This window comes from Ambystoma mexicanum, chromosome 2q (assembly GCF_040938575.1).
Source record: "Ambystoma mexicanum isolate Mex_15411 chromosome 2q, UKY_AmexF1_1, whole genome shotgun sequence".
NCBI lineage: Eukaryota > Metazoa > Chordata > Amphibia > Caudata > Ambystomatidae > Ambystoma > Ambystoma mexicanum.
In genome coordinates, this window is record NC_090924.1 from 462250975 (window position 1) to 462278606 (window position 27632).

General features: G+C 49.0%; 1 protein-coding gene across 4 annotated transcripts in view; it reads right to left on the bottom strand.

Moving 5' to 3' along the window:
* The window catches only part of RBM10 (RNA binding motif protein 10), a 464414-nt gene that overhangs the window by 364041 nt on the left and 72741 nt on the right, over nt 1-27632 (bottom strand). For all 4 annotated transcript variants that reach the window (XM_069647579.1, XM_069647578.1, XM_069647580.1 and 1 more), the window contains 3 exons: nt 26424-26600; nt 26053-26122; nt 23926-23999 (listed from right to left, as the gene is read on the bottom strand). In XM_069647579.1, coding sequence (XP_069503680.1) covers nt 23926-23999; nt 26053-26122; nt 26424-26600 — 321 coding nt within the window. The remainder of the gene's footprint in view (nt 1-23925; nt 24000-26052; nt 26123-26423; nt 26601-27632) is intronic.

Sequence of the window (27632 nt, forward strand, 5' to 3'; positions counted from 1 at the left end):
ATCTTTACATTGTGACACAAAGCACCTTCAATGCAGTGACACAGGGACATCTCAGATTTCCCAAAGGTTTAAATACCTTCTCTTGGTCAAACTACTGTTTCAAAGAGCAGTGAAGTGAAATTGACTTTACTTCCATTTTGTAACTTTCTTGACCCAGCACACACTATCTTACCAAAGGTTGCTGGAGGGGTTACTTAGAATCCCCTTTGTCTAGTTTCTCATGCAACATTTTTATGTTACCCTTTCTACAATTAATGGCTGGTGGCAGTGGTTCTCCAAGGACAGCCAGCAGGCCAATCGCCTGCGGGTGCATTCCTGTAACAAAGGGGATTAAGCACAGGAGTTTCGGGCACCTCCCCCACTTCCTGCAGCTGCCAGACATACTGGAGCCATAGGTGGGCTTAACTCGTGAATCCTGCCAAAGACAAAACAAGGATGGGGACCAAACCTGGTTTGGCGCAGAGTGTGAATGTCAGCAAGAAATGGCAAAAAAACAAGACGGGGCCATTTTCACAAAATGGGCACTGATGGGTGCCTTACTGCAGCTGTGACCTCAGCCCGCGAAAAATGCACACCACAGTAGTTAAAAGTAAAACATTGACACCAGCCATTCAGTAAGGAAAGGGTAACAAAATCGTTACGCGAGAAGCTAGACAAAGGGGATACTAAGTAACCGCTCCAGCACCCTATTGTATGAGAGTGTGCTCGATCTAGAAAGTTACAAATTTAAGTAAAGTCAATTTCACTTTACTGCTCTTGGAAACTGTAGTTTATCCAAGAGAAGGTATTTAAACCTGGGGGAAATCTGAAAGACTGAAGGTGCTGTGTGACAATGTAAAAGATTATGCCTATGGAGTTTGTCGGACTCCACAACCAACAGTATTCAAAATCACATTAAAATACGAGAGTGGGGAAAAAGGGGGTCTTGCTCTCTCCAGGTTAATAATTGAAGTCCTCAAAATCCAGCAAAGTTGCTGGGGGTCTCGAAGGTAGAGAGGAATTAGGCACAAATGTGCTAACAAGTTTATTTGGGTACTTGTCACTGTGAAACTCTTGTTACAACCCTAAAGCTCACAGGGACACTTCTTGAGATAAGCATGGCTGCTCAGTCACTCTACCAACTTCTTTAGATCATGCTTATACCAAAGATTGGGTTAACTATTGCCAAGAGGACAAGGCTGGTGCAGTCTCTCATAGGGTACTGTATACAATCTTGCTTAACATGCCTGGTCTCAGAAGACCCAAGTTTATGCTTTGACGCAGACCGCTGAGAACAACCAGTCTCGGCAACTGCTAGAGAATACGTGCCTTGGGAGCCTTTGAAACAGTCCCAGACTACCCAGGGACCATGGTGACCTCTGTTGGCACAACCTTTCTTCAATCCCTGGAGGTGTCCTCAAGTGTCTGCACCGCAGAAGGCATCGCCTTTCTTCATTTGGCGTCTACTTCTGGAAACTACCCAACAGTTGACTGCAACGCGACCAACTCCAGCCACACAAAAATGACCTCTGCCACTGCGACCCTAGGGCCTTCCCCTCCAGAAACAAGCAGATAAGCCTGTCCCCTCAATGGATCCCAGAAGACCTGCAGTAGAATCTGGAAGAATCAGAGTCAGAGGGGCAAGTTAACATGACATGCATTACTCACCGTAAAAGCATTTCTGATGATTTTATCTGCTTAGATTCACATGCTGTGCATATGGTCCGACATCCAGTGGTAACTGCGGAGTATTGCATCTTGTCTTTCAGGGACCTAAAGGGGACGTCAGCATAAGCGTGTCTGTAACACTATCCCTATCGTGACTTTTAGTGTACCCAAAATCCCTCACACGCTGAGGTCCCTCTGATGGTATTTTTTCTGCCACGAGGGAGCTTGAGGCTATTGCGAGTGAGTACATGAAGAGAGAAAGTAGTTAGACGTCTATGCTCCTTCCGCTCGAGCGGGGAGGTAGGGAGGGCACATGTGAATCAGAAGAACAAGTTACTTTCTTACCTGGTAATGTTCTTTCGATGGGATGGTCCGATGACGTATTCCATATCTATGACAGGTAATCACCACAGCTGTGCTGCTTCGGACAATTTTCGGCATCTGCGTCGATGACGTCGATACGCTGTCCTCGAGGGCCTCCATTGAGCCGACATCACCAGATGTTATAAGTAGGACGCACAACGCCCTGAGGTAGCCTCAGTTGTAGTTTTTTCGTGTGGCATCAATCTTCTGCCAGTATGACCAAAGAAAGCCTTGCGGAAACGTAAGCTGCAATAGCATAAGAAAATCTGTAGCGGGGTAGGGAGGGAGCGATATGGAATGCGTCGTCGGACCATCCCATCGAAAGAACGTTACCAGGTAAGAAAGTAACTTCGAGGGGATTGGGTCCTCCGACGTATTCCATATCTATGACAGACTCCCAATTCAGTACCAACGTGTGAGGGAAAGGAATTTAGAATATAGAAATTTAGAATGCCCAATCAAATTGCAGAATAGAGAACCGCCTTGCCAAAGGCCAGATCCTGCCCATGGATCGAATCTAGGGAGTAGTGTCTTACAAAAGTATGGCCTGAAGCCCATGTGGCTGCTTCACGGATGTTACGAATAGGCCCCTGTGCAGGGCAGTAGAGGCAGCCATACCCCTAGTAGAATGGGTCCACAAGCCTACCGGAGGGTCCTTACCCGCCAAGCGGTAACATTCAGAAATTGCCAAGATAACCCATCTACACAAAGTCTGCTTAGTAACAGCCTGTCCCAAACGCCTTCCATTGTATCCTATAAATAGCCGATCGTCCACTCTGACCCGGGACATGCGTGAAATGTAGAAACTTAAAGCTCTCCTAGGATCCAACCTATGGAGCCTCGCCTCTTCCTTACCAGGATGCGGAGGAGGATAAAATGCCGGAAGAATGACTTTCTGGCTTAAATGAAATTCCGACACCACTTTCGGAAGAATGAAAGGACGAACCCCAAGGACCATGTCCTTATGAAACACCGTGAAGGGTGGCTTAACAGAAAGTGCCTGCAACTCACTCACTCTGCGAGTGGAAGTAATCGCAACTAAAAATACTGGTTTAAAGGTTAACAGTCTCAAAGGACAAGAATTTAAAGGCCCAAAAGGAGCACTCATTAGGAATTTTAGAAGGTTCAAATCCCAACCAGGCACCTGAAAAGGTGACAGTGGAAACATTAGTGAGCCCTTTGAGAAACTGAGAAATTAAAGGAATTTTGAAATAAGAACACTCCTCAGACGAGCGCTTAAATATGGACAGCGCCGCCAGGTAACCTTTAATGGTTCCCACTTGCAGGCCCTTGTGGGCTAAAGAAAGCAAAAAAAAAAACAGAACCACAGGAACATCACATGAAGGATCCACATTCTTAGCCCTGCACCAGTCGCAGAACTTTCTCCAAAGGCAACGGTACAGGGACTTTGTTGCAGGCTGTCTGGCCGAAAGCAACACCTCCATCACATCTCCAGGAAGGTCCCAATCCTTATACCTCAACCTTTCAGAAGCCAAGCGTGAAGGTTGAGGGATCTGATCTCTGGATGGAGAACCTACCCCGACCACTCCCGTGATAGCAGATTGTCTCGGTAGGGAAGACGGCGTGGAGGGCAGATGGACAAGTCGAGAAGGTCCAGGTAGCACATTCTCCTGTCCTGGCCCATGCCGGAGCAATGAGGATCATCTGGGAACCGAACATCCGTAACCTCCGCAGCAATTGCGCGATGACGGGGACTGGAGGAAAGGCGTACAGCATTGGGAAGGACCACTCCACCACAAACGTGTCCCCTAAGGCTCCTATTGGAGGAAATGCCCGCGAGCAGAACATTTCACACTTCCGGTTGACACTGGAGGCGAAGAGATCCACTTGTGGGGTCCCCCAAAGGGTGAAGATCTCTAGGAGAATCTCCTGAGCCAGCTCCCACTCGTGAGAGATCACGCTCTGCCTGCTCAGAGCATCCACCGTCTAATTTTAGTCTCCGGCCAGATGAACTGCCGAGATCAGAATTTCCTGCTGGATGGCCCAGAACCACAGCTGCATCGCCTCCCTGCACAGAGGAAGTGACCCTGCCCCCCCCCCCCACTTTTTGTTGAGGTAGTGCATGGCCACTGTGTTGTCCGTCAGAATCAGGACATTATTCCCCTCGCACAGTTGGCAGAAAATCCTTCAGGGCAAGCCGGACGGCCCCCAGCTCCAACAGATTGATATGGAGTCTGGACTCCAACGGAGACCAACGACCGCTGACTCAATTCGTTGGCATGAGCTCCCCATCCCGTGAGGGATGCGTCCGTCCCGATCGTCACCTCCGGCCAGGGTAGCCAAAATGGAGCCCCCTTCATCAGATTGCCTTCAACGGCCCACCATAGAAGGTCCTGGGAGACCGAGGGCGGCACCTGAACGGGGTCAGACATCCTGCCAGAGGACTGACCACTGCATCTTGAGAGCACACTGCAGAGATCTCATCCGCAGACGAGCCTCTGGCACCAAAAGAATGCAGGATGCCATGAGGCCGAGCAACCTCAAGAACTCGAACGCCAGGAGACTCTGGGCATGTTGAAACTTGTGCATCTTCTGCAGAATGGGATGAGCCCTCACATGGGGAGGGAAACACTGCCCCAGGGATGCGTCGAGCACTGCTCCGATGTACTGGAGCTGCTGGGTTGGCGTCAAGTGGGACTTCTTTAAGTTGAGGGGGAAGCCCAGCCTGTGAAGGGAGTGGCAGGTGACTGACTTGATCCAGGACTAGCTCCGGAGAGTGCGCCCTGATCAACCAATCGTCCAGGTAGGGGTAGGCGTGAATCCCCCTTTCCTGAGATACGCTGCCACCACCACAAGCTTGGTGAAAACCCTCGAGGCGGAGGTCAATCCGAACAGCAGGACCCAAAACTGAAAGTGTGAGTCGCCAACCGCGAACCTCAGGTATTTCTTGCGCTTGAGATGGATCGGCACATGAAAGTAAGTGTCCTTGAGGTCGAGAGACACCAACCAGTCCTGAAGTTGAAGGGCCTGGAGGACTTGAGAGAGAGTAACCATCTTGAACTTGTCCTTCCGGAGGAGTTTGTTCAAACCACGCAAGTCCATGATGGGTCTCCTTCCCCAGTCTTTCTTCGGAATCAAAAAATAAGGGGAATACCATTCCGTGTTCCTCTCCGCTATAGGCACCAGTTCTACGGCGCCTTTCTCCAGCAGGGACTTGATTTCCTGCGCAAGGAGCGGATCCGGACTCTTCGAAGAGAGACTCCCTGGTGGATTGTCGTGAGGCCTCTGCCGGAAAGGAAGACAGTAGCCGTGGGCTATGATCTCCAGAACCCACACATCTGAAGTAATGGCACGCTATTCTACAAGATACTGCGCCAGCCTTCCCCCAACCGGCGAACCATGGAACATGGCCTCATGACTGAGCTGAAGCGGCAGTGCCTGAGGGCAAAGAGGCAACTGCTCGACCAGCCTTGGCACCTTGAGTACCCTGTTTTCTACCTCTGGAACTCCTATGTTGGACTCTTTGACTTGCAGCTCCCCTCGATTTACCAAAGGTCGAGTAATATCGAAAGGAACCTCCCCTCCATTGCTGTCCCCTAGGACGAAAAGGTGGAGGTTGGCGAACTGCAGCACTCAATGACTTCGCTGCAGCCTTTGAGGTCTGCAACCTCTCAAGGCTCTCGTCAGCCTTGCTGCCAAAAAGATGGTCACCAACAAAGGGCATGTTGAGAAGCCGGGTTTGTACATCCGGAGGAAACCCCGACTTCCGCAACCACGCAAATCTGCGCATCACAGTACTCACCGCCATGGACCGGGCGACACAGTCTGCCACGTCCAGACGCGACTGAACGGATTCACACACGGCCTCCTTGCGTTCCTGTACAAGAGCAAGAAAACCATCCCGTTCCTCCCCTTCGGGAATATGTTCAGCCGCTAAGGAAACTCTTCCACAGAGTATGAGTGAATCGTGCTAAGGCACACACGGAGTTGACTGCTTTCAAAGCCATACCCCCTGAAGAAAACACTTTCTTCGCCCAACTGTCAAACTGCTTGTCGTCCCTATCAGGAGGTATGGTAGGGTACGCCTGTTTAGTCGGGGCCACCTGCACCACCAAACTTTCCTGAGTAGGGTGCACGGACAAGTAGCTGGGGTCGCCACTGGCTGGGCGGTATTTTCTCGGCAACGACTTCCCTACTGACGGGAGACTCTCCAGAGCAGTCCAAGCCACCGCCACCCTTCTTTGCAAGGCCATATGGAATGGCAGAACCAGGTCAATTGGTGGACCTAGGTCCAGGATATCCGTCAGGTCATCCTGTAGAAAATCCACTGGGGGTGCAGACCACCCCAAGTACTCCGACACACTTGACATAAGCCGCCGGTACAAAGACTCAGCGTGCGTACCAGGCTCAGGCCTACCAAACTCCACCTCCAGGGAGGTGTCTAGACCACTGGCATCGTGCAACGACTGACGCAGGTCTTCAATCTGGCTATGACCAGACAATATTTCGTCAGGAACCGAACCTTCCTCTGACCCTTCTTTCACCTCAGAAATATAATCCAGATGCTGGAATGGGGGCACAGAAAAAGGGACAAATGCATTTTTGGACTTGGCTAGAGCCTTTTTTGGGGGTTCCACCTTGCCACGGGGTACCTCCGGCAAAGCATCCTCAAAAGGCGCTGAGGGTGTCGATGTAATCAGCGTCAACGTCTAGCGTGGCGCCGACGGCCTCGACACAGTCCTCGAGGGCGGTGCCCCGAGCGTGTCCTTCGACGGCCTAGGCGCCGATGGCGTTGAGGGTTTCCACAGAGCCGGAGCCTCGAGTGAACCTCTCGACGGACATGGTGCTGATGGCGTCGACGTCTTCAAAGACGACCTCACAGGCTCCGACGGTATCGAGGACCGGGACCTGGAGTGGGCAAGGCTAGAGCGATCAACCTTGTCTGATCGAGACCTCAAAGGTTCTCGATGTTCGCCGACCACCCGAGACCTAACGCGTGCGAGTGATGGCTCTAGCACGGTCATGGCCGGCTTCTCTTGAAGGCGCAGACGTACCGGAGCCCTGTGATTCAAAAATCACCAACATTTTCTTGCGAAATGCCTCCCATTCCGCAGGAGTAGAGTGCTTGTTGGGACAAGCAACCCGCTGACGGGCGGAGTCCTTGGACGAGGACAGGGAAGGCGACCGGTGACTGCGCTTCCGCGAGTGCCTCAAAGAGGCACAGGAATGGCGGGACCAACTCCGGGAGCAAGACCCCTGTAACGCTCACCTGATTCCCGCAGAGGCGCCGCTCTTGACTGGGTGAATGCCGTATCTTCAAAGGTGATGTGTAACACACGGTTGGCTCTTTGGGCTGGACCTCTGTGCACTGTATGTCTGACTCGAAGAGTAAGATGTCTGCAGATAGAAAATATGGGATTAATGAACTGGGGTTATTGGGTGCCTCTCTCCTCTTCCCTTTCTCTTCTCCTGTAGAACCCCAAAGGTTAACACCCTCACCTTAGGTAAGTGAACGCCGAGCTCTCCATCTGCCTCGGGGCAGGGTGCCGTAACCAGTTTCTTCACTGGATAAGGGTGCAGGCCTCTTGACCTCAGAGGACTGCTGTCCGTCGTTAACTGCACGAACGGTAAGTTCTGGGCACTTCAAATGTCTTAAAAGTCTTTTGTAATGATATCTCTTGTTTTGCAGGGTTCCGGCGATGGCGGGCTGATGAGTTGAGAATCGAATCCGCGTGAGGAATAGAAGCGCCTGGAAGCACGTAAGTAAGCGCTTGTAGCCTGATTCACTATGCGCACTAACTGTCCCTTTTATCTTGCAGGTACAAGTTCGGAGCTTTAGAGAAGCTGAAGGGTGCTGGAATACCCACTGGATTCGGCGTGGGAAGGAGTAATGGCACGTGAGTAATAAAGTTGCCCAATGTCTTTAAACGCACCTTCTTTTGTCTTTCAGATGCGGGATGCAGCGCCGAAGGCCTCCGGAGCGTGCGAAGAGCTGGTAAGCTTTTGTCTTTCAGATGCCGGAATGCAGCGCGAGGCGTTGGCGACAGCCGATGGACCAGGTAAGAGATGCGCTGCCACTGAAGACCGTAGTGCTAACCTGTTCTTTCTTTGTCTTTACAGGTGCTGCTGAAGACTGGATTCCAGGATGGTAAGCCTTTGTTCCCTTAGGCCCAGGATCAGAAGCAGAAGACACGATGAGCGTTCTGCTGCAGAGAATGCAGAATAACGCAAAGCAAGATTCATCCATCGGGTGTGGTTTAAATAGCCTCCTGTAGTGCTTAGGTGTCTCCTTCCACAGCCACGCCTAGGTAAGAAAAGAGTTCCTGCTTTCCAGAAGAGTTCCAGTGTTCTGAACCTAGGGAGTGGCTCCTGCCCCACCCAACAGGAAAAGTAGTCCCAAACAGAAGAGGATCAGGGGTTCAACTGGCAGGTAAGTAAGCAGCATGGTCTGCTGCAGGTAAGTCCACCCAAGCATTATGAGCCTGGCACTTCCAGCGCTGGGACTGGGCATCTTTATGAGCCTGGTGCCACTGGCGCCAGAACAGGGTCCAAAAGGTCCCAATTGGGACTGGCTGGCACTCGGAACCGGGGTTATGGGTCTGCTTCCAAGGGAGTCGGGCAAGTCCTGATCTTTTGGAAGCAGAGATCATGACAACCCCCTGGACTTACGCCGACGACATGGAGTCCCCCCTCGAATAGTGGGTGGAAAGTTCAGTGCACCTCGGCTTACGGGGTTTGGAAACCCTACCTACCGAAAGCTTATTCTGCTCCCGCAAGGCCTTTGACGTGAGCGACTGGCATTCATCAATCGTCCGTAGCGTGGTCCTCCCCGAGGCACCAGAGCCAGGTATCGTGTGGGTCAGTCAGCGACATCTTGGAACCTCCGTCCCGACACTTCTTGAAACCCGACCGCGGGACAGAAGTAGAGGGAGACATGATACAATCTTCACAAACCAAGTTCGAAGAACCGATAGAAACTCAGAAGAACCGAGGCGCGCTGAGATCTCCGAAGCGAACACGTTTGTGGAAAAAACGGAACTGAGGCTACGGCATTGTGCGTCCTACTTATAACATGCAGTGAAGTCGGCTCGACGGAGGCCCTCGAGGATAGCGTATCAACGTCATCGACGCTGAAAATTTTCCGAAGCAGCACAGCTGTGGTGATTACCTGTCAGATATGGAATACGTCGGAGGACCCAATCCCCTCGAAATGCTATTATGGCGAGTATTGCAGGTCGTCTGATGCTTGTTAAACTGCTTAGAATCACATGCTGTGCATAGACTAGCGAGCATTACCCGGAGTTGTCGGTGGGTTGTGAGAAGGAACAGTATAGAATAGAGGCCTTGGTACTGCTGGTCCCACCTGAGAATCAGACCCAGAATGAGTGTCTAGGCGACAGTGTTTTATAAAGGTGTGTACAGAACTCCAGGTTGCTGCTTTGCAAATGGACTCTAGAGGAACATTTGCAATGAATGCTACGCAAGCCCCACTGCCCACAGTAGAGTGTGCTCTAGGCTTGAAGGGCAGTTCACTCTTAGCAAGAACGTAACGGTGTGATGCATTTGACAATCCACCTTGAGATAGCCGATTTAGAGACAGGATCCCCATCTCCACCAGCTGCCATTGAAACGAAGAATTGGTTTGTGCTCCTCAGTGGTTTCGTTGTTTCCAGATAGAACATGACTGCCCTACGCACATCTATGTGTGTAGGCTTCTTTCGGCCATGCTAGTGGGATTCTGGAAAAAAGGTAGGTAGTTCAATCGATTGGTTCACACGGAACTTTGAGATGAATTTAGGTGCAAATCTGGGGTGCGTGCGCAGAACTAACTTATCCCTGTGGACTGTAACAAAAGGCTCTAGAACAGAAAGGCCTTGTAGTTCGCTAGCCCTAATAGAAGTGATGGCCACTAGGAAGGCCGTCTTGCAAGTAAGGTCTTTTAGACTTGCTTTATGCATTGGATCAAAGGGAGATCCCATGAGTCTGGATAAAAACACATTTAGATGCCATCCAGGAGCTGGGTGAGAAATGGGAGATCCTCTTAACCCCTTCCATAAAAGCTTTAATCACAAGTATTTTCCAACACAACCTCTTTTGTTGCGACGTGGTGTAGGCTGAAAGAGCAGCAAGATGAATTTTTAGGGTATTGAAGACCAACCCTGTGTCCAAAAAAATGGGTTAGGTAAAGACAATATGTGTGGGTGAGCAATCAATGGGATTGACGCCCTTGGTATTACACCAGATAACAAACCGTTTCCATTTGCTGGAATAGCAGGTGTAGCCTCCCCGAGAAATGTCCATGCATCACTGAGGGAGCTGAAGGTGTCCAAACTCTATGACCTCAGGAGCCAGGCCGCTAAATTCAGTTTGTGGGCATAGGTGTAGGGTCTCTCCCCCCCCCTGTGCTGAGACAGGTTGTACGGGCAGAGTAGTTTTACTGGCGGGGAGAGGGACATTTTCATTAGATGAGCGAACCAGGGTTGGCGGGCCCCCATTGGGGCTACCAATATCATGGTGACTGGTGCCTGGGGACACCTGGAGGCGTAGTCTTGGCATTGGGCGCTCTCTTGAGTTGCGAACAGATCGATCTCTGAGAAACCCCATTCTGCGAAGCCGTTGGACACAATGTCTTCGTGCAGACGCCATTCGTATTCTTTGGGTAGTGGGAACTCTCTGCTTCGCACGTCTGCCAGAAGATTACATTGGGACAACAGAAACATCTTGTGTTTGAGAGCCCACATCCAAGTGTTTTGGGACAGCTTTGATAGTCCTGGAGAGTGTGTGTGCCCCTCCCCCGCCCGTTTAGGTAATACATGGCTGTGGCGCTGTCTGTCGGAACCAGCACCGTCTTCCCTTGTAGCTGCGTTTGGAGGACTTTCAATGCCTTGAACACTGCTAATAGTTCCAGTATATTTATATGGTTGGATGCTACTTGTGGGAACCACACTCCATGCACTCTCTGCTGAAGCAGGTGAGCCCTCCATCCCGTGAGAGATGAGTATGTCGTGAGAGTGGCTTCTACTGCAGGGGTGGTGAAGGTTTTCCCCTTCAAGAGGTTTTCCCTCGACCACCACTGCAGAGAGAACGAGGGCTGGTGAGAACTACCAGATCTTCCCATTGTCCGCTGGCCTGACACCACTGGCTGTTGAGCCACTCTTGCATTGGACGCATGCGTTGCAGCACGTGAGGAACCAAGTATATGCATGATGCCATCATCCCCAGCAAACGCATGGCTTTGCGTACCGTCACCTCCCGACTGGCTACATATTGAGGGAGTTGAAAAAGCATGCTCTGAACCCTCTCGGAGGGGGAGACGAGGCCGCCCTTCGTCTGGATAAGAGCCCCCAGAAGACTAGCGAGCAGTACCCGGAGTTGGAGGTGGGCTGTGAGAAGGAACGGTAGAAAAAAAGATGTCTTAGTACTGCTTGTCCCACCTGAGAATCAGCCCTAGAATGAGTGTCTAGGCAATAGTGTTTTGTAAAGGTGTGTACAGAACTCCAGGTTGCCGCTTTGCAAATGGACTCTAGGGGAACATTTGCAATGAATGCTATGGATGCCCCAGTGCTTCGAGTAGAATGTGCTCTAGGCTTGAAGGGCATTTATCTCTTTGCAAGAGTAACAGTTTGATGCATTTGACAATCCACCTTGATATTGCTGATTTAGAGACCGGATCCCCTTCTCTACCAGCTGCCACTGAAATAAAGAATTGTTTAGTCTTCCTCAGTGGTTTAGTTCTATCCATGTAGAACATGACTGCCCTGCACACATCTAGTGTGTGAAGGCTTCTTTCGGCCATGTTAGTAGGTCTCTGGAAGAATATGGGTAGTTCGATTGACTGGTTCACATGGAACTTTGAAATAAATGTCAGCGCAAATCTGAGATGTGTGCGCAGAACTACCTTATCTTTGTGGACTGTAACAAAGGGGTCCAAAACCGAGAGGGCCTGTAGTTCGCTAACTCTTCTGATAAAAGTGATAGCTACTAGAAAGGCTGTCTTGTAAGTCAGGTCTTTCAGACTAGCTTTAAGCATAGGCTCAAAAGGGGGTCCCCATGAGCCTAGTTAAAACCAAATTTAGATCCCACCCAGGGGCTGGGTGAGTGATGGGGGGATAAATCCTCTTAACCCCTTCCATAAAGGCTTTAATCACAGGTATTTTCCACCACAACACCTTCTGCTGTGACATGGTGTAGGCTGCTAGGTGAACCTTTAAGGAATTGAAGACTAACCCAGAGTCCAACAGATGGGTTAGATATAACACAATGTGTGAAGGCGAGCAATCTGTGGGATTGACGCCTTTGGAACTGCACCAGATGACAACACGTTTCCATTTGCTGGCATAGCAATAACGTGTGTTCGGCTTTCTTGCCTCCCTCAGTATGTCCATGCATCTTTGAGGGAGTTGCAAATGTCCAAACTCTAAGACCTCAGGAGCCAGGCTGCTAAATTCAGAGTTTGTGGGCATGGGTGCAGAGTCTCCCCCCTGTCCTGAGACATGTTGTACGGGCAGGGCAGCTTGACTGGTGGGGAGAGGGAAAGAAGGTTGGCGGGCCCACATGGGAGCCACCAGAATCATGGTGACTGGTTCCTGGTGCATCTTGTGTGCCATCTTGTTCAGAAGGGGAGTCGGGTGGGGGGGGGAAAGCGTAGACACATTTCCCCGGACAAGTTATCCAGAGACCGTTCCGCTTGGATCGGTTCTGGGGGTACCTGGAGGCGTAATCTTGGCATTGGGCGTTCTGAGTAGCGAACAGGTCGATCTCTGGAAACCCCCATTCTGCGAAGATGTTGGATACAATGTCTTCGTGCATTCGCCATTCGTACTCTTCTGTTCTGGCAGAGGAAAATCTCTGCTGAGTACGTCAGCCAGCAGATTGAGTTCCCGAGGAACATGTTGGGATATCAGGAACATCTTGTGTTTGAGAGCCCATATACAGATGTTTTGGGACAGCTTGGATAGCCCTGGAGAGTGAGTGCTCCCCGTTTGTTCAGGTGATACATTGCTGTTGTGCTGTCGGTTAGGACCAGCACTGTCTTCCCTTGCAGTTGTTCCTGAAAGGCTTTCAATGCTTTGAACACTGCTAGTAGCTCCAGTAAGTTTATATGGTTGGATGCTACTTGAGGGGACCACACTCTGTGCGCTGTCTGTTGAAGCAGGTGAGCACCCCACCCCGTGAGAGATGCGTCTGTCGTGAGAGTGGCTTCCACTGCAGGGGTGGTGAAGGTTTTCCCTCGACCACCACTGCAGAGAGAGAGAACGAGGGCTGGCGAGACAACTAACAGATCTTCCCATTGTCCGCTGGCCTGACACCACTGGCTGTTGAGCCACTCTTAGATGGGACGCATGTGCAGCCGCGCGTGGGGGACCAAGTATATGCATGACGCCATCATCCCTAGCAAACGCATAGCTTTGCATACCGTCACCTCTCGACTGGCTACATACTGAGGAACCTGACAGAGCATGTTCTGAACCCTCTTGCTGGAAGGGAAGACTAGACAGTCATCCGTACGAATTAGAGCCCCTAGGAACTGTTTTACTTGACTGGGGACTAAGCTGGATTTCTTTTCGTTGATAGAAAATCCCAGGCTGAAAAGTAGGTCTACTGTCCTTTGGGTGTTCGAAAAGCAAACGAACGAGTCCCCTGTGATGAGCCAATCGTCGAGGTAAGGGTAAACTGGAACTGAAAGTCTGCGCAGGTGTGCCGCTGCCACCGCCAGGACCTTGGTAAACACCCTTGGTGCTGAGGCTATGCCAAAGGGGAGTACCTTGAACTGGTAGTGTTTGTCCTGAATCACGAACCTTAGGAATTTTCTGTGCGCTGGCAGCATTGAAATATGAAAGTATGCATCTTTCATATCCAATGTTGTCATAAAGTCCCCCCTGTTTTAGCAATGGGATCACCACTTGCAGTGTTACCATGCAAAACTTCTGGGGCTTTATGAACTTGTTCGCTGGGCGCAGGTCTAGAACAGGACGCATGGTAAGATCCTTTTTGGGTACAAGGAAGTACACTGAATAGATACCCTCGTTTACCTGAAGAATCGGGACGGCTTCTATGGCGTCTTTTCACAGCAGCGCTTCCACCTCTTGAATCAGGATCTGCAGCTGTTCCGGTGAAAGCAGTCGATGTTTCGGCGGTCTGAACTGTGGAGGTCGGGCGAATTCCACGCAGTAACCGTGGGCGACCGTCTTTAAGACCCACTGGTCCTAAGTTATCCCCTCCCATGCCTTGAGGAAAGATGTAATCGCCCCCCGACCGGGGAGACATGGGAGGGGACCTGGATTTGGTTGTCATTTCTGACCCGAAGCGGACGCTCCTCTGGAATTGGAGCCTCTGCCTCTATTCTTTCTGCGCTTCTGACCCCTCTGGGGGTAGTAAGTGGGGCTTGCAGCAGGTTGACTTGAGTTGAAGTTGCCCGTGCCGAAATTATTGTGTGTGGAGCGGGCTTGTCCTTGAAAGGACCGCCAAGAATTACTGCCCCTCTGTGAAGAGGGTTTTTGGGAAATCTGGTGCAGCAACTTAATAGTCTCGTGCTCCTTCTTGGCTGTCTCCAACGCATCGTCTACCGCCTTCCCGAAGAGGTTGGCCTCTTCGATTGGTTTGTTGATAATGGATGCCTGGGTCTCTGGCCTGAAGCCCGACGTGCGCAGCCACGCATGTCTCTTTAGGAGAGTACCCTGTGCGAGAGACCTGCCTGCTGTCTCTGCGGTGTCCAGGGTGTTCTGTACAACATTCTGATTGGCAAGTTTGCCCTCCGAGACAATGGCGAGAAGCTTGGCTCTGGTTGGTTCCGGAACCTCCTGAAGGCCTTCTTGGAGTAGGTTCCACTGGGCGTCGACGTAGCTTGCCAGTAATGTCGTGTTATTGGCAATCCGGACGGTATAGGCCGCCGCTGACGTAACCCGTTTGTATAAGGCATACAACCTTTTGGACTCCTTGTCCGGGGGTGACTCTCCCGTGGCAAGGGGAACCCCTGCTATCTTGCGAGTGTTGGTAACCACCAGCGAGTCTGGGATTGCGTGTCCTTTGATATAAAGCGGGTCGGTGGGGGAGGGCCGGAAAGGTTTTTCGACCCTTGGGTTCACAGCCCTAGTCTGAACGGGTGTGAGTAAGGGAGGGGGCCAGCCGTCTCTTTACAGAGCTCAAGAGAGGGTCAGCCTGGCTTACTGGAGGCTTTTCATTAATAATGTCCTCTGCGAAATCTTGTTCGTGCAAGGCTTCAAGCGTGGCAATTTTAAAGAATTCCGCTGCTTTTTTCAACATGTTGTTGAAAGGCATTTGATCATCCACCGGAGAAGCTTGTCGAATCGGGGTGGATGGGGGAGAGTCGAGGCAAACGATATCAGAACTGTAATCATCCTGCTGGGTGTCCTCCCAGTTGTCCGTTGCCTCTTGATCTTCCCCATAGTGGTCAAGAAAAGAAGCCTCCTCTTCTTCTGTATAGATGTCTCTATACAAATCCATCTCGACATCTTCTTGATAGTCAACTTGGTGTTGGACATCTAGGTGGTGGGCATCTTGTGTTTGAGGGTTAGGGTCTACCCGAGCTCTTTTCGGCAGAGGTTGATCAGAAGCCCTGAAAAACTGCTCCAGCCGATCCATACACCCCTCGAATTGCTCCGTGGTCCACTTGGATGTCCCAAATGGACCTAGCTGAGTAGGAACCGTGTTCTCCGCCCTAAGGCGTTGAGAGGATCTCCTCAGGGTGCTTGAGAGGGGTACCTGGCTTTCTTCATAAGAGTCTTCGGGATCGTCTTCCAAATCCGTGGAAAACTTTTCAGCGGATTGGCCATAACTGTGGACTGAACCGGTACTACGCCCATCGCCGTAGCAATCCTATTGATGCTCTTACAGATAGTCACCGAATCTTCGGGAGACAACGTGTCGGCAGTGAAAATGTCTTCCGCGGCTCCAGAAGGGCCAGCGGATGGCTTCTCGGGTAGGGGCCTACTCGCAGTTTTCGGGCCTTGGAAACCTTGGAACCCATCGAAGTTTCTTGTTCAGAAACTTCGGCGTGTGCAGTTTGGGGAGTAGCACCCTTGTTATGTTTGTTATGCCCAGTCATGCGCTGCTGCGGATGCGGGGAAGGCGTTGGATCAGATCGATCTAATGGTGCTTTCGCCTTCTTTGATGAAGTCGTCGAGGAGGGCGCTTGGGTTGTGTGCTTGGTGCGGTGCGATTGTACGCCCCCGTCACTGGGTGTGGTCCCTGTAGCAAGACCGGAGTCGAGCCTGGAAGGGTCGGGGACGGGCGTGGCGGCTCTAGAATAGTCCGCCTCAAGGTCTATAACGTCTGCGTTGGACGTTTGGTCATCCGATGTACCCCCCTGTCACTTTCGGCTGGTGTCGCGGCAGGGGAGGGAGGCTCCACGCGTGACATCCCGTACGCGGCCCACCGCTTCAACCGGGGCTCCATAAGGGTTTAAGGAGTTTACACGCTGAACACCGCTTCTCGTCGTGCTCTAGGGGGAGACAAGCGTTACATGACGTGTGCTCTTCTTTCCACGGATATCTGACCCTACACACAGGGCAGAATATAAATGGAGTCATTTCCATAGCAGAAGGGAAGGGTGACCAGACCAAAAAGGAAAGCAGTGGAAAAGAGGAAAGACATAATAGCAGTATGGTAAACCCCAAGCCCACTCTCCCTACTGTGTAGGCCGACCAGAAGGCCTGACCACGTGGAAGTCCGAACGCCGGATCCCACAGCCATAGGCTATTCCCCCGTAGTCTTCGTCGAAGATGTTCTTGATGGGCGAAGTGACTGAACGGGGATTAAACCGACAATTCGTTAAGATAAACAATGTCTCATGAAGAGCTCCACTATAGGGCGACCAGTTATCTGGGCGGAAAAAAACAAACAATCTGAGGGACCTCGGCGCGTGAGGGATTTTGGGTACTGCACACGTCACGATAGGGATAGTGTTTCAGACACGCCTATGCCGACATCTCCTTTCGGTCCCCGAAAGACAAGATGCAATACTCCGTGGTTACCACTTGATGTCAGACCATACGCACAACATGTGATTCTAAGCAGATTAACAAGCATCAGAAATTGTTTTACTTGACTGGGGACTAGAATGGATTTTTTCTCGATGGAGAATCCCAGACTGAACAGGTGGTCTACGGTCTTCTGGGTGTTCAAAAAAATGCGTCATAACAGTCCCCTGTTATGAGCTAGTCATCGAGGTAAGGGTAAATCAGGACGGACAGTCTGCACAGGTGTGCTGCCGCTACTGCCAGGACCTTTGTAAACATTTGGCGCTGAGGCGATGCCGAAGGTGAGCACTTTGAATTGGTAATGATATGATAGGTTATTTATAACGCGCTTAATACCCAGAGGTTTCTAAGCGCGAACCTGTGTTGCTCCGTGTCGTCTTGCTTCCAAGGCGAGCACGTTGCCACTGAGCTATCCTCCCCGAGACCTGTCCATCATGAACCTTAGATATTTCCTGTGCGCTGGCAACATTGAAATATAAAAGTATGCATCTTTCATGTCCAATGTTGCCATGTGGTACCCCCGTTTCAACAGTTGGATCACCTCCTGTAGCGTTACCATACAAAACGTTTGAGGTTTTATAAATTTGTTTGCGGGGCGCAGGTCTAGAACAGGGCGCATAGTGAGGTCATTTTTGGGTACAAAGAAGTATACTAAATACCCTTGTTTACCTGAAGAATAGGGACGGCTTCTATGGCGTCCTTTCCCAGTAGTGCTTCCACCTCTTGATTTAGGATCTGCAGATGGTCCTGTGAGAGGCGCCGTGAGCGTGGTGGTCTGAACTGTGGTGGTCGGGCGAATTCCACACAGTACCATGGGCGACCTTTTTTATAACCCACTGGTCTGAGGTTATCCCCTCCCATGCCGTGAGGAACGATGCTAAACACCCCCCGACTGGGGTGACATGGGAGGGGACCTGGATCCGATAGTCCTTTCCGACCAGAGGCTGCAGCTCGTCTGGGATTGGGGCCTCTACCTCTGCCGCGTCGCTGATTGTTGGGTAGTAGGCAGGGCTTCCTGATGTTTGTCCAGAGTTAGTTCCCGTGCTATAGTAGTTCTGACTTGCATGGGACTGCCCTCGAAAGGACTAACGAGAACCATCTCCCCTGTGGTGAGAAGGTTTGAGCTCTGTTGCAAGTACTTAAGAGTCTCATGCTCTTTCTTGGCCGTCTCCAGGGCATCGTCGACCGCTTTCCTGAAGAGATTGGTCTCTTCCATGGGTTTGTTGATAAGAACGGCCTGTGTTTCAGGGTTGAACCCCAAATTACAAAGCCAAGCGTGCCACTTGAGTAAATTGGGCCAGAGACCTGCCTGCTGTCTCAGCAGTGTCCAGAGTGTTCTTTATTATATTCTGGTTTACCTGCCGGCTTTCGGTCACGATGGTGAGAAGCCTGGACCTAACGGGTTCACAAACCTCCTGGAGACCTTCCCGTACCAGATTCCATTGTGCGTCTGCATAACTCGGCGAGCAGCGTGGTGTTAATCGCTATGTGAGTGGTGTATGCAGCTGCCGAGGTAACACGCTTACCTAGGGCGTGCAACCTCTGATTCCATATCCGGAGGAGTCTTCCCCATAGCAAGGGGTACGCCTGCCCGTTTCTGGGTGGTAGTCACTACCAAGGAGTCGGGGTGGTGTGGCCTTTAATAATATATTGAGGGTCCAAAGGAGCTGGCCGAAATAGCTTTTCCACTCTTGGGTTCACTGCGTCTGAGCTGGCAACACCAGGGAGGGGGCCAATCCTCTTTTCATAGAATTAAGGAGGGGAACGGTTTAGCCGGAGGACGAAGAATGGGGTTTCTAGTTGAGCATGTCCTCCACAAAGTCTTATTCGGGTACCGCCTCTTGAGAAGTGATCTGAAAGTGATCTGCTGCCTTCCTTAAAATGGCATTGAAGGCCATTTGGTCGTCTACAGGCAAGGCCTGGCGAGCCGAGGTGGATGGAGGAGAATCCAGGCATAGAACATCATTGTCCTGATCTTGAGTGTGGAGCGTCCATGGCTCCGTTTCCACTTGCTGGGTTTCCTCCCAGTTGTCCATGGTATCCGCCTGGTCCTCAGTATAGTCCTGCAAGAAGGAAGGGTCTTCTTCGCTGTAGATGTCCTGATAAGTGTCCATCACATCTTCATGATGGACAGAGATTGAGGGCTGAGAGTCCAGATTTTCTTGGGAATGTGAAGCCGATCTTAAAATAGGTTCTCCACGAGATCTTCGAGGAAGGATGTTCAGAAAAAGATTTTTTCAAGACGATCCAGGCACGCTTCAAATTTCCCCCTTGTCCACTCAGAGGAACCAGAAGGGCCTACAGGTGGAGAAACATTGTCTTGCGCCCGTCAGCGGCGAAATTTGTTTCCAAAGGTGTTGGACAGAGGCTCCTGACTGTCCTCGTAGGTTTCGCGAGTATCGGGGCACCATGGCGCATCTTTAGACATGTCCGTGGCCTGCCCCATGCGTTTCGATGGAGTAAGTACCAGCCCAACCGCCAAAGTAATTCTTGTGATACTGTCTTCAATCCCCACCAAATTGGCGTGAGTTAACGGTTCTGAAGGTCTATCGGTAGATCTACCACCTACTGCGGCATTAGATTTTTCGCTTGAAGGCCTAGTAGTAAGTTTTGGGCCTACCAGGCCTTATGGGACCGTCGCAGTGTCGATTGCCCACACTTTGACGTGTAAACACGATTTAGGGGTAGCACCCTTGTTTTTGGAGTGCCCAGTCGCAAGATGCTGCTGCGGATGCGGGGAAGGCCGATCTACCCGATCAGAGGAATCCTCTGTAATTTGCGAAGGCCCTGTTGGCGCTTTCACCTTTTTCGGCGTACCCATTGAAATCGGTGGTGGGGTTGTGTGCTTAGTGTGATGTGGTTTTTGTACGCCCCTGTCGCCGGGTGTTGTCTTTGAAGCGAGACTTGCGTCAGGCCTTGAAGGGTCGGGGACGGGCGTGGCAGACGTAGAAGCGTCTGCCTCAAGGTCTTTAGCATCCGATATGGAGGTTTGGTCATCGGAGGTGCCCCCGTCACTTTCGGCAGGTGTGGCGGTGGGGGAAGAGGGTTCCGCCTGCGACATACTGTATGCGGCCCACTGCTTTACACAGCGCTCCTTAAGGGTCTTAGGCAGAAGGCTCTTACAAGCCGCACACTGCTTCTCTACACTTAGGGCAGAACCTAAATTGAGTCCTTTCCATATAGAAAGGTATGAACAAAGATGACCAGACCTAGAGGAATAGAGGAAAGACATAACGAAAGATAAGGCCACCCCGACCCCACTCTCCCTACTGTGTAGGCTGGCCAGAGGGCCAGGCCACGTGGATGCCTCAGCCGCCGGATCTTGGGCACCGAAATGCACCCCCGTACAAACTCCCTGCAGTCTTCGTTGAAGTTCTTAAATCGCAGTCCAAGTTGGTATAAAGGTAAAGAATGTCTTATGTAAGAGCGCCGATATAGGTCGACCAGTTATCTGGGTGGAAAAAAACAATCTGAGTGACCTCGGTGCGTGAGGGATTTTGGGTATACTATACGTCACGATAGGGATAGTGTTACAGACCAGCCTATGCGATGTCCCCTTTCAGTCCCCGAAATACAAGATGCAATACTCTACGGTTACCACTGGATGTCGGACCATATGCACAGCATGTGATTCTAAGCAGATTAACAAGCATCAGAAGCCCGTTTATGTCCCCCATTGGGTAACACTGGGTGCAAAGCCCTTGTCCTGAACTCCCTCTGGCCTGGGCTATGGATTATTTCCTAGGAGTTCCCTGGGGATTAGGATACAGTGGGGTGCACCACCACAGCCCACTGCATCAAATTCTGAAATACCTTACCCGAAGAAGTTGTGCACTGGAACTTGTGACTTTTGGGCACAATGCCTCATACCATCTTAGGGATGGACTTCATAAGCTAGGGAAAAGCTGTACTTGTGCTTATTCTGACTATTCCTACCTGTTTTTTTTGCATCAGAGTAACACCCATAACACTGATTCATAGGCATCAGTATTCTCCCATGAGTCAACATATATATATATATATATATATATATATATATGGTTTTTGAGAATACTTAACCTTTTGTCAGGTCCCTGGGTAACAGAAAGCATTAGGTTAGCCTTTGTCAAGTATTTATGGTAGAGGATTAGGTTAATTGCACAAAGACATTTCCTTAATCTAATATCATTTCAGCCAGCAACTATTGTCTCAGCTCAAATGGTGGAATACTTCCTGACCAGCAGTGATTGGCTGAGGACTACTATGATGCAATTTGGAACCTTAGGAGAGGTTCTAAACCGCCTTTCATTCAAGATATGTTCATGGATGGTCACAGTGCAACTGAGTTCCAGTAAATTCAAAAGAAAAACTAAAGAAACTTCAGAATACCCAATATTAATTCATCTGAAAGAACCAGAGAAGTGAAAATACAGATAAGTGACTTAAGTTATACAAAAACCAAGTTTTGAGAAACGGTTTTCATATATAATTTAACTCAAGTTCTTTTGAACATTTGTTTCTTTATGTGCAGGCAGCTTTGAAATATTGACCATGCTTGCAGTGTGAGCAGAGGCGTTTGTTGTGCGTCGTGTGTCGGCCGCTTTAGAGTAAAGGACCTGGTGATGTGCGGCGGCGTGACCAGGAAGTCTGAAGCTGCATAATACGGGTTTGTCGTTTGAGGAGATTCATCAGTGTTGCGATCTTGTAGCGGCGTGCGGCTCCAGATTATGTGTGAGCGCGTATAATATACAAGGCAGCGATCATCTGAGTAACGCAATCCTGTGGCGGCGTGCTGCTCTTCTATTAGAAAACAGCGACCTTCAATAATGCGCGATCCAGTGGAGGCGAGTGACATAAGGTAGCGTGTGCGCGCAAACCCATAATATTGGCGAGTGACATAAGGTAGCGTGTGAACAAGATTCAATATTTCAACAGTGTTCAAGCGCACGTTTTTTGAAGCGTTTAACAATTCTACAAATAATCCAATAGAACTACAAGTGAACTAGTGAACTCTGCAAACTAATGCAATTTTTGAATCTAGCAGAAATATCAATTAGTTGTGCTCATCAAGTTTTTTCAAAAGCATTCAATACAAGTTAAGGTGTTCAATTACTGAAGATTCTTCACTACACTGAGTTTACAGATAGTTAAAGAGGAGTATGAAGTGAAAGAATTCAGCAGAGAAAAGCAAATTAAATATAAAGATTAATTATTTCAAGAGTCTCCAAGTAAAGAAACAAAGACTGTCAGGTATCCAGAGGTCCAATGTGCCAAGCAGTTGAGGACTCCAGTGTTATCCTGACCATTTGTTATTTTCTTCAAATCCCTGTTTCCCCCACTCTGGTCAATTCAATAATTGTTCAATTGATTGTTGGATATACTGGTTTGAGGTACTAGGTGGGCTATTCATCTGCTCCTGCAGGAGATCGGCGCTGGGACCCGATACCTTTGACTTATCTAGTTAGTGTGCAACTAAAGGCCGAATAAATAACCATTAAATCCTTATTATCCAACTTTCATTATTAGGTGTTGCTATGTATGGACTCATTCTACCCTTAGACCTCTAGCACACTTTACCGGAGGCTAAACTTCGACTGCTTTCTCACCTACTTTGATTGGGTTTTGGCTAACCTCTCCAGTGTCTTCCTGTTAACCATAAATAGGATGGCCTACGAAAATTCTTCCACCCGAGTTGATTTTAGAAATCAACCGGCTCATCGGGCTTGAAAATCCATCGGTAGCCACCTTAGCCCCATGTAGGGGTAATGTGGCTACCAACACTAATAAGTATGACCAGACAATTTCTGCGTGAGTCAAATGTAAAAAGATTGCCGACTAGATGACAAATGCAATAAAGTTACAGTGCAGGAAAAAATATTCTACAGTGGAAACATGAAACACATTGGTTTCACACAAAGTAGTTGTTGAACCAGTTATTAGTGGCTAGAATTGTTTTGGGCTGCAAGAGAAGTAAATATCCAGGTGATAGTTTTGCAACAGCATAGAAAGAAATCTAAGATGGCTGTGTGTGTGCTGCTCTTCAGATTCTGCAATGGTCCAAATAAAAACAGTATACCCAACAGAACCGGGACCCAAGAGACCCGTTTCACCCTCCTGCAGTTCTAAAACAAAAAAAGTCCTGCATCAGTTTAACTGTCATAGTGGTAAATTAAAAAACGCATGTCGTTCTTCGCACTGCAAAGCATATTGCCAACAATATGACACAAAAGATCTCAGCAATAGAGCAGTTCAAGTGATCAAGATAACCCTCTCATGGTAGATTCAGTTCCCCTGCCGGGATTTTTCTCTATAGAAGAGTACATTTGGATCATCTCCCAAGTGTTTCAAGAAAATGCAACCAGTAAGCTTCCAGATGAAACAAACGTAAGCAGTGAACAGGCTAAAAGCCCATATGGTAAGGTACCACTAACAGGAGGAGGAAATTGTCATCCAGAAGCATTACTGTAAAACTGCTCCACAGCAAAGATCTCATCATACAAAGTAATGGTTTTAATGTTGGACAACAACAAATGTTGACTTGGATAAGATGGTGGCCAGCAAGAGAAGGGGGAGCCAGCAAGAGAGAGAAGGGGTTGGGGAGCCAGCAAGAGAGAAGGGGTTGGGGCGAGCCAGCAAGAGGAAGAGGGGGGGGGGGATCCAGCAACGGGACTCAGTAAAGAACAAAGTACATGAGATATGTAAGGCCACAATGTAAACTATTCCCATGACAGTGGGTGTCAAATGGATCACTCAGAAGACCAATACAGCTTCTCTACCCTAACAGGAGGAGAAATTAGAGAAGGTTATGGGGGTATTTTAGATCAGGAGAGGGGATGCTGGGAAGTAGAGTGGACTAGGCATAGGAACAATGGGAGCCTTCACCCTTTCTAAAGAAAGCTGCGTCCTTGTGAACCAGGCATTTTGATTGGTCATTCAACAGTGTAATACTTGTGGGTTTCAAGTGCAGCAAAGCAACCTGATTGGCTTCCATCCATCGTGTAGCGTCCTGCAAGTGATTAAACTCGACGAAGGCGAAACCCCGGCTTTGACCTGGAGATAGCATTCAGATACAGACGCAGTGTGTTAGTTAACAGCTTTTTGTCACATCATGGGCCCTATCGCTGTACCAGAGGACTGAGGGGGAGAATGAAATGCTACAATGGGAAGCGAGAACCAGAGGTGAGCTAGACACAGAACCTACAAAAAAGGGACATAGCGACAGGTGCTCTAATAAGGACTAGAGTGGACATTGAGCAGTATTATAACATTCTAGGTGAGAATAGGATTGCAGCTAATTTACGTAAGAGTGATTTTAAGCACAGGTTTCTGCAGGGTGCACAATAACCTATTGGGAGGAATTCGGGAAGAGCAGGTCTTCAAAGGACTCAGTTTGTGGAAATTACTCAAACCTGAGAGAACATTTTAAAAGGTGTTAGAGGTCTATGCATGCCACGTATTGTAATACAGAAGGAGCCATTAGGGAAATAAAGATTCAAATGTTGGAATGCCTGCACCACTCAAACTTGCCCAATCTCACAGAATTAGTTATCCTGTATGATTTTTTTTTATATTAGATTGTTAACACTTGGGGGGGAAAAAAACTTGAAACAAGGAACCTTAAAAATGTGAGGCCATGCGCCAGAAAAAAAAAACAATGGCAAGAGAACACACTCATCTTTGACCAGTCAAGGTGATCTAGTTACTTGCAGGGTTTATAGCGATTACAGATGACATATACTTTACAAATCCTCTCAGACAGGCAGATGAAGGATAAATGATTGAACCTAGGCAGGCGCCCAGTCCACCATGTCAGCATGTACTGATGGATTCCAAATTTCAAGCAACCAAAACAAAATTCATCCCAATACTGTGGAGGGAGGAGTGCCACAAATGCCATACATATTTCGGCCTGAAATTTGTGGCAAACTGTGTTGGGTGCTTGGCTATCTTCTGCAGATCCACTGCTTCTCTGCAAAGTGGATTCACCTAGCTGATATAATAACATGGCAGCACTGTCAAAAGCTGAGCCATCATCCACCGTGAACATTGGCATTAAGGGTACTGGGAAACTAATGTATTTATCAAGTTTAATATAGTTGGTTTCCTTTCTTTTGTGAAAAGGGGATGGCGCCATGTATTAAACCGGGAGCTGGAAGCGTTGGTTCTTTTCCTTTCGATGCCCAAGCCAGGCAGTGAAGTGCTGACAGATCAGTTTTCATTTTGGAATGGGACGGATACAAAAAGAGGCAATAGTCTTCCAGATAATTAATTTGTGGGTTTTCATTTTTGGCTAAGTGACTGTAGCAACTTCTCAAACAGGTGCATGACAAGCTACTCTGACAGAGAGCAGGGTGTGTCATGCTGCTCCAGCTCACCAAGTCCAATTGATAGCCTCATTCTCGGTCCCCAGAGGACATCAAGGACCCCCCAGTAATCTGGTACACATGCAGGACTAATGTAGAGAACATACACCCTGTTTCAAGAAAATCCTATCTTGAGGGAGATGGTGGGAATATAAAGGGTCAGAGAAATGCACTATAATAAGAACTTACCTGTACTGGTTTACCATCTAATGTACCAAACCCTCTGTAAATACAACCACTCTAAACCCTTGCCGCCCTTGTGAGGAAGACATTGCACTACACTTCAGATGCTCTCCAACCCCAAAATAAATTTTAAAAAATTAAGTGAGGCACCTCTCCCATCTTGAATTACAAGTCTGTTAGAGGTATCAGAGCTGCTACAGGGACATGAGACTACAATCTAAGACCATTGCTAACCCAGATATGCATCCCTAAAAGGTTGAGTGAGGGTAACAAGGTGCCAAACCTCAGACATTGAAGCTAGCTAAGAGGCCATCTCCCTTCCTCACCCCATCCACAAGCCCATCTCCCAGTCTCAACTGCCTGACATCATGCAAGGACAGTTTATGGGGCACCCTAGAGCTACTGTGTGATCCCGCAGCCTTCAGTGCTGCTCCCTGCTCTGGCATAGTTCCATGTAAATACATTTCCATTAACCACAGACTAAAGCATGGGAAAAGGTAAACGTTTCTGAATGGGGGAAGAAAGCAGGGAAATGGGAGACTGCAACAACAGCTCACCTGTTGCCTTGTTGCGCATAAGCCGCACCTCACGATAGGGGCTCTCGTCTTCCTCCAGCTGCAAACGGATCTGAATGTGGATGTAAGAAGAGTGAAAACAAGGAAAGGTAGATGAGAAAGCAGAAGTTAAAAACAGTGCTGCCACTCCAATTAATGCGGCCTGGTAGCATCTTACTCATACCCTGTGAATCCAGAGAAAAAAAGAAGGCAGAGCTTTAAGAGATGACCTCTAGGAATAAGATGGAAGTTGAGCGTTAATGCCCATTTAGGTCTTAACCTTATTGGTGGATGAAAGTTATGGGTCAGAAAATGAGGAAATTCTTAATCTTATTTTAAGCTAACAAAAAGTATATTTGCAGATAAGTACTTACATCATTCTCAGTGGCATTCGGTGGGAGCATCCTCAACATGATTATACTGCTGGCCTTCATCTCCTCTTCCCGATATTCCAGTTCACGATAATCACCCTCACCAGAATATCCCATGTCATCATTTGAACTCCCATGGCGGCGGCGCTGCTCCGATTCTGGTGAGCAATCATAGTAGTCCTGGAAACACAGGAAAGACCCATGTGACCATGTGATGCATCCCTTCAGCGCCAACACATCACAATCATGCTAGGACCATCTAAAGGTTAATTCTACCCATCCCTGCATAATGTGCATACTGAAATAGAAGCAATACGCTTGCTATGAGCATTTAATGAGTTACACAGTGGTGAAGTGCGTTAGTTTTTTTTCCCCTAAAGTCCACTTGAGGTAAGACTCAACCATCTCTTGGCATACAGCTCCCCAACTCTTTGCATAAGTCTGTACTACCAAAATGATCTTGATAAAATGGCAGAGCAGCCAGGTTTATCACAGGAGGATGAGGTGAGCTGTAGTACACTGAACTTTACAATAGTAAGAAACTCTTACACAGTAAATGTTATATTAAAAATACACAATTCTTATTTACACAACAAAGGTAGATATATACTTCTTTCACTAACCAACACAGGAAATGGCAATTATAATTTTCAGAGGCGATTACTCCAATAGTAGTTGATTGCAGTTACAATGTTAGACTTGTCACCAATGACACTTCTACTGTATTATTGTTACCTACATGCACTCGTGTTACTTTACAGATAAATGGTCATTTTATTTAGTTTGCATTTGTATAGCGTGCCTGGCCCAAAGGCATCTGGGCGCATATCTTAGGTTACAGTACATAAACAATAGAACATTGAAGGAACCATACACAAAGCTTACAGAATATACAAAATACTTTATCCGGCATTCTCTTGTAAATACAGTGTAAAGAGGAAGTATCGCGGAAGGCGAGTTTAATGCTGAAGAGGAGGGCAATGGTTGTGGGTGTCTTGGGCCAAGAGCCACAGTTGGGCTTTACTCTTGAAGGAAGTTTCTGTTCTGAGTGGGTGGGGGAGCGAGTTCCACAGTTTGGTGGCAAGGACAGAAAAACTGGCACCCCATGCTGTCTGAAGTTTAAATCTAAGTAGAGAGAGGCAGTGAGCTTGGGCTGCTCTGAGTTCGACTGGTGGTGTGTGGGGTGAAACGGCTGGACAGGTAGCTGGGTGC